The following is a 6000-nucleotide window of genomic DNA, read 5'->3' as shown; positions in this document are numbered from 1 at the left end:
CCAAACTAGGACATAATGACTCCGTTCATCGAGTCGCCACTTGCATTTGTCAAAAATGGTCACAAGCGATTGGAGTCTCTGTTTCCGGTTGGCGGCTAGCGACGGCGGATAACCGCTTGAATGAATTCCACTGAATTTGATCAAGTTCCTTAGAACCCAGCGGAAGGATTTTACAACGCTTCAAAATGGAAAGAACGGTTTGGGGTGTGCACGCAATGTTAGCTTTAACCGGCAACTTTGGGTGTTATCGTTATTATTATTATTATTATTATTTAGGAAATGGATGGAAAACGCCCGCCTATTCCGAGGAGGGCCTCGGAAGAAGTTTGCGATTTGTTTTTCTTCTGCGGTTCTCACGGGACACGACGGGACGGTGCGCGTGCGCCTCGCGGGGCGTCCGGCGGGGGGCGCCGACGAGCGGCCGTGAACGACGACGCGAGAGGAGACTTTGTGCAACACGCCAGACGCGCAATGATGGAACGAAGGAGAGTCAAAATAAGAATAATAATAATAATGAAGAAAGAAAGAAAGAAAGAAAGAAAGAAAGAAAGAAAGAAAGAAAGAAAGGTCTGAACACAAGCGGCGGCGAGATGAGACGCCGATGGTGACGGTCTTTGGTCTTTGGTCTTTCGTCATCCGAGCAAGTTGAGCAGAATCTTCATCATCATCATCATCATCACCATCATCATCATCAGAATCACCCCTCTCCGGTGTGACGTCACGCGCCTCCTCGCAGGAAGAGCGAGACGCTCGTGCATGTGGATGCGTGAACGCGCGGAGAGGCGGACGACCTCAGTCGCGAACGAGCCAGAAGAAGAGAAACTTGATCGCCACTTTGGACCGGAGCCGCCAACTCCACAACAAGGATCAAGAACACGAAAAGCGAAGAAGAAGAAGAAGAAGAAGAAGAAGATGGACGCTTTAACTTTGTTGCTCTTGTTCGGTCTGCACATGACAGCCGCCCTCAGAGGTGAGTCCTACTCGCTGCGCACAAGTCCAACTACCCCAAGTACACGAGCAGCAGCAGCAGCAGCAGCAGCAGCAGCAGCAGCAGCAACACGCCGACGCGAAACCGACTCGGACTCGGACTCGGACTCGGACTCGGGGGAGCTGGCCAGACGTTCGTGTACGTGTACACGTACCGTAGTATACATCTACTGGATGGAAATACTTGTTTGTGCGCGCGCGCGCGCGCCGGCATCCAAGTTTCCATGTGGAAAATGTCCTCCCTTCATTTCCTGCCCGTTTTCGCCTTCCCTCTTCTGCTTTTTTTCTTTTCCTTTTCCTTTTCTTTTTTTTGCACCTTTTCGTCTTGCGTGCGGTGTTGACGTTTGTGAGTTGATGAGTGAGTGCAAGTGTGTTCCTTTTCGTTTTCTGGTGTTGTGTGTTATTTGCACGTCTTTCTTGTGTGTGCGTGCGTGCGTGCGTGTGTGTGTGAGTGTTTGTTTCTTCACGTTTGTGTCTCGCGTTCAGATTGAATGTGAACATTTTGGGTGCTTTGTGCTTGTTTTTGGATCGTCAACGTTGTTTTGGCGCTTTAAGTTATCCACGAAGGAATTGAAGTGTGGCCCTCCATCTTTCCTTTTTCATGTCACCGGTGCTGTGAAAAGGTTTTGCCCCCCACCCCTTTCCAAATTCGTATATTGTTGCATAGATTGCGCACTTTAAATGTCACTAACCTAACCCAAGTGAACCACAAATTCGCTCTTTTTTTTTTTTTTTTTTTTTTTTTTTTAAGGAAAACCTATTCAAACTCACTAGACGAGGTGTTTAAAAAAAAAAAAAAAAGTACCAGGCGCACTAAACCAAAGAACTGCCAGGCCCATCCGTCGTTTTCTCAAACCCTTTCACGTCTCCTCCTCGCCGAATTGTTTGAATCCAGTAAAAATGGAGGCTTTTCCGGCACCAACGGCCTTTTGAAGGTCATGCCGCTGCATGGCGGACGGGTGCGAGTCTGGACTTTAGCTCGGCCACTCCAAAACCTTGATTGTGTGTGTTTTTAGGGTTTTAGGGAGAGACGGTCTCACTGCCACCATCACGGTTGACTGTTGGTGTGATGTTCTTCTGAAATGTTGATTATTCGAAAATGAAATTGCTGAAATTCTGAAATGCATTTCCGCCAGATGTAATGAGACACACACATTTCAAAAGCTTGACTTTTGTTTTCTCAGTCCATTGAATGTTAGCCCAAAACTCTTGGAAATCATTCAGAAAAAAAAAAAAAAAGACACATACAATTTAGGCAGGCCTTGATGTTGTTTTGGCCTTGGGACTCTGCCACGGATACCGTTTTTTTTGTCTCTTTCTTCTTGTTGTGTCATGAACACTAACCCTTAACTGAAGCAAGTGAGGCCTCCAGTTTTTTGAGGTCCTTGTGACCTCCTGGATAAGTCATTGCTGTTCTCTTGGGGTAACCTTTGATGGCCGGCCACTCCTGAGAAGGTTCACCGCTCTTCTGTGTTGTCTCCGTTTGAGGAGAATGGCCCTCGTTGTGCTTCGCTGGAATCCTAAAGTCTTTGAAAAATGTTTTTTTGGTAACCTTTCCCAGACTGATTGATGTGAATCCTGTAATTTCTCACCTTGGTCTGGAATGTGTTTGGATTTTGTCCTTTTGTTGCAACTTTTGACATCATTTGTCCATGTTGTTTTTGTTGGGACAGATTCTGTTCTAGTGATTTCGAAGGTGGTCTTGCTTGGTTGTGATCAGTGACAGGTAACCTAAAAAATGGGTTAGGGTTGAATTCACGATTTAACAACACGGTGGGGCAACTGGTTAGAGGGTTGGCCTCACAGTTCTGAGGACCGAGGGTTCGCCTGTGTGGACGTTGCACGTTCTCCCCCGTGCCTGCGTGGCTTTTCTCCGGGTGGGCGCCTCCCCAAAACATGCTTGTGTTTTGCGACCGCTTCGAGGTGTTCCCCGCTTCCTGCCCGATGACAGCTGGGATTGGCTCCGGCGTTCCCGTGAGGATAAGCGGCTCGGAAAGTAGCCGAGGACAATAGTAGACTATCTGACGACGCGAACACCTTCTAGTGCTGATTTTGCAAAGGACGCTCGCGCGCGCCGACCGCGTGGAGAGCCATTTTCAAACGGCAAACGGTTACAACCGCCGCCGGTCCCCGGGAAGACTGCAATCGGGGGTCTGAATGACGACAGTCCCGTGGACCTGACATCTGCGGTCACGAGGACGTATTGAACGTCTTGTACGGAAACCTTCGGGAAATACGTATTTCGACGGCGGCAAGGGAACGCGGAGGCGCCGGGGCGCACACGTCGGCTCGTCGGAAATGGCCGCGGGCGTCACGTGACCTCTGCCGACGGCGACGACACGGAAGCAAATAATTGCTTTGGCGTGAGATTACCACAACGGGAAGATTTTGTGTGTGTGAGTTTTTTTAATCCCTGTTCTGAGATGTCAGTGTGATTAGTGTCGTGGCTCAAATCCCAGATCATATTCAAAGGATTATTGTTTGAAGATTTGGCGTGCGTGTATGTGAGACACAACTAATGAGATGTGGATTAGCGTGCTTGTGTGTTTTGTCGCTATAATCTGCCTGTTGTGTGTTCAGCAGGTTTGATGATTCGTTTACTTGTCACTACTTCACAATTTGATCTGACACACACACACACACACACACACACACACACACACACACACACACCACACACACACACCATCTGTCTGGAAGGAAAGGCAAACAAATATGAAGATAAATATATTACAGAGATATCATCAGAATTATGCTAATGATTGCAAAATGCTGCCGGCTAACGCACGCGAGCTCATTAGGAAGTTTCAGTCTAACCTATATTAGTACGTTTATGTCTGAGATGATCATCTTCACGGTTTGTGTGCGCTTAGGTGAGGATGTCGGGGGGGGGGGCCGTAAGTGCCCCTCAGGTCTGACTTGCAGCAAGTTTGCATTAGCCGAAGACCGCGAGGGAGCTCCAGGCGAAAGGTCGCCGCGGGTCCTGTGGCCTGTGGGCGAAGACCGTTTTGCCCCCACGTTGTCCCTCTCGGACGCGACCTTCGACTTCTTCGCGGTGACGTCGGGGGACCGGGAAGAGGTCGCCGTGCTCCGTTTGGACAACGTCCGACGAATCTCGCTTCCGGGGACGGCGACGGACGTCCGTTTTGGACGTTTCCAAGGTCAAGTGGGAGCGACCGATTTGGAAAAAGCTGGAAGCGAGCCCGCATGTCTTTTGATGGAGTTGAAATGTTTGAAAGGTTTGAGCGTCAGGTGGGCCGGCCAAGATTTTCCTTTCGCCTTCTTCCACTTTCCAAATCAAGATTAAGGATGAAACCAATTGAACCTTTTTCCTTTCCACCCTCAACTGCCTTCTTATCTTTAATCTGACCTTTTTTTTTTGTTGTTGCCTTTATCATATCTTCTAATCCCTCTGCTCTCTGCGCGTGTATTCATTCTGCGGGATTATTACATTTGGTATTAAAAGTGATCCTTCTCACGGCTGTGCGTGTGTGCCGTAACCACGGCGACGGGGCTCCCGTGACGCTAAGATGCAGCGTTTTCATTAAAATGAGAACGCCATCCACGCCAGGACAAACGTGAACCATCTGTGGAAAACTTTTTTGCCAGCAGAACCTAAAGCCGAACGGGAGCTATTTTGAATCACGTCAGGGGGAGAACCCGGGACCGCGTGGACGCCGTTTTGAGGAAACTCGCGTGGAAATGAGCACAAATCTTGTCGTCCGATCTGGATTGACTTTCAAGTCGGATCTTGGTTGGTGACCACGTCTCCAGGCTGGAAAAGTGCAAATGGAGGCCATTTTTTTTCGTCGTTCTCTTCTTGTTTTTGTCTTGTGTACAATCGGATCGTTACATTGTCGTTGGTACCTTGTCGTGTTGCGCTACCTTTCTTTGTGTTGTATTTTACGTAGTTATCTTATTGTGACACGGTGGCCTACTGGTGAGCGTGTCTGCCTCGACCGTTTTGAGGACTGGGGTTCGAACCCCCCACCCTCACGGCTGCCTGCCTTTTCTCTACTTTCTTCTCCCGAATTGCCCGTGAGGGCGAAGGCTCGCTCGCCCTGTGATTTGCCGGTAACCCTGCTCAGGGGGGACCCAAAATGGCGTCGGGTGGCTGTGGATAAAACCGGAGCGCAAAGTCCGTGGAAACGAGCGTAGAACCTGCAACCGAAGAGGTCAAGCTAATATTGTGGGGCGTAAAATGACAATTGTGGGCGCGTCCGATCAAAGCACTCAGTGGCTTTTGAAAAATCCCTTCTGACTTTGTGATTTCCACTCTGGCTTCCGTTGTCTTGGCTCTCGATTCTAAATTCGGATCCCCTTGTTTTATTTTCTCCTCGCTTTCGTTTCTTCGCGGAGCTTCGCTCGGTTCCACTTTTCTCGGGGACGACCTCACCGATGACGACTCGACTCGGGGTTCAAGGATGCCGAGAAGAAGGCCGATTTTGCGCTCGTGTCCTCGAGCCTTCTCGTGCGATTGTGAGGCGTTCGGTCTGTGGACAAGGTCGTCCTCCTCCATTTGTGTTGCAAGGCAGACAAAGAAAGTCAACTATCACGTTGCCTTTCGCCAGTATTTAGCACAAGCCCCCCACTAATAGAGCCACCGGTGTTTGGGGGGTTCCTCTGGGAAGGAGGGGCTCACGGCACGGACGGATGCGGTGTTGGCTTGCATCGTCTGCGCTCAAACTAAGACCATTGCGTGTCGGTGCCGACGCGTTGCGGAATGCCGCACTCGCTCTCTTCGACTTTTTTCCCCCGACTCGTCCCGGCAGCGGCGTCGCATGCAGACATGTTGTGGCCTGCGTGTTTACTCTCAGCCCCTAAAAGCCCCTAACGCGCCCCCCGACCCAAGGGAGGAGGAGGGCAAGATAATGGGTGTGTGTGTGTTACCGGCTAATTATTGCTCATTAGCATATTATGGTGACGGCGTCACAGAGATGCCTCAAGTGCAGCCGGCGCCCGAGCGGAGCTTCGACTTCTGCATTATTCACATTTGGCCCGAGGCGAGTTAGC

At 50.0% G+C, this 6000-nt stretch overlaps 1 protein-coding gene across 1 annotated transcript in view; it reads left to right on the top strand.

Moving 5' to 3' along the window:
- The first annotated feature begins 652 nt into the window (after positions 1-652).
- Positions 653-6000, top strand: part of LOC133492461 (receptor-type tyrosine-protein phosphatase mu-like) — a 38503-nt gene continuing 33155 nt past the window's right edge. Inside the window, 1 exon segment of the mRNA XM_061804668.1 lies at positions 653-970. Within this exon segment, the coding sequence (XP_061660652.1) occupies positions 757-970 (214 nt within the window). The 5' untranslated portion in view covers positions 653-756.

Source organism: Syngnathoides biaculeatus, chromosome 19, assembly GCF_019802595.1.
Source record: "Syngnathoides biaculeatus isolate LvHL_M chromosome 19, ASM1980259v1, whole genome shotgun sequence".
NCBI lineage: Eukaryota > Metazoa > Chordata > Actinopteri > Syngnathiformes > Syngnathidae > Syngnathoides > Syngnathoides biaculeatus.
Note: the sequence above shows the minus strand (reverse complement) of the source record. Positions and strands in the feature narration are given on the sequence as shown.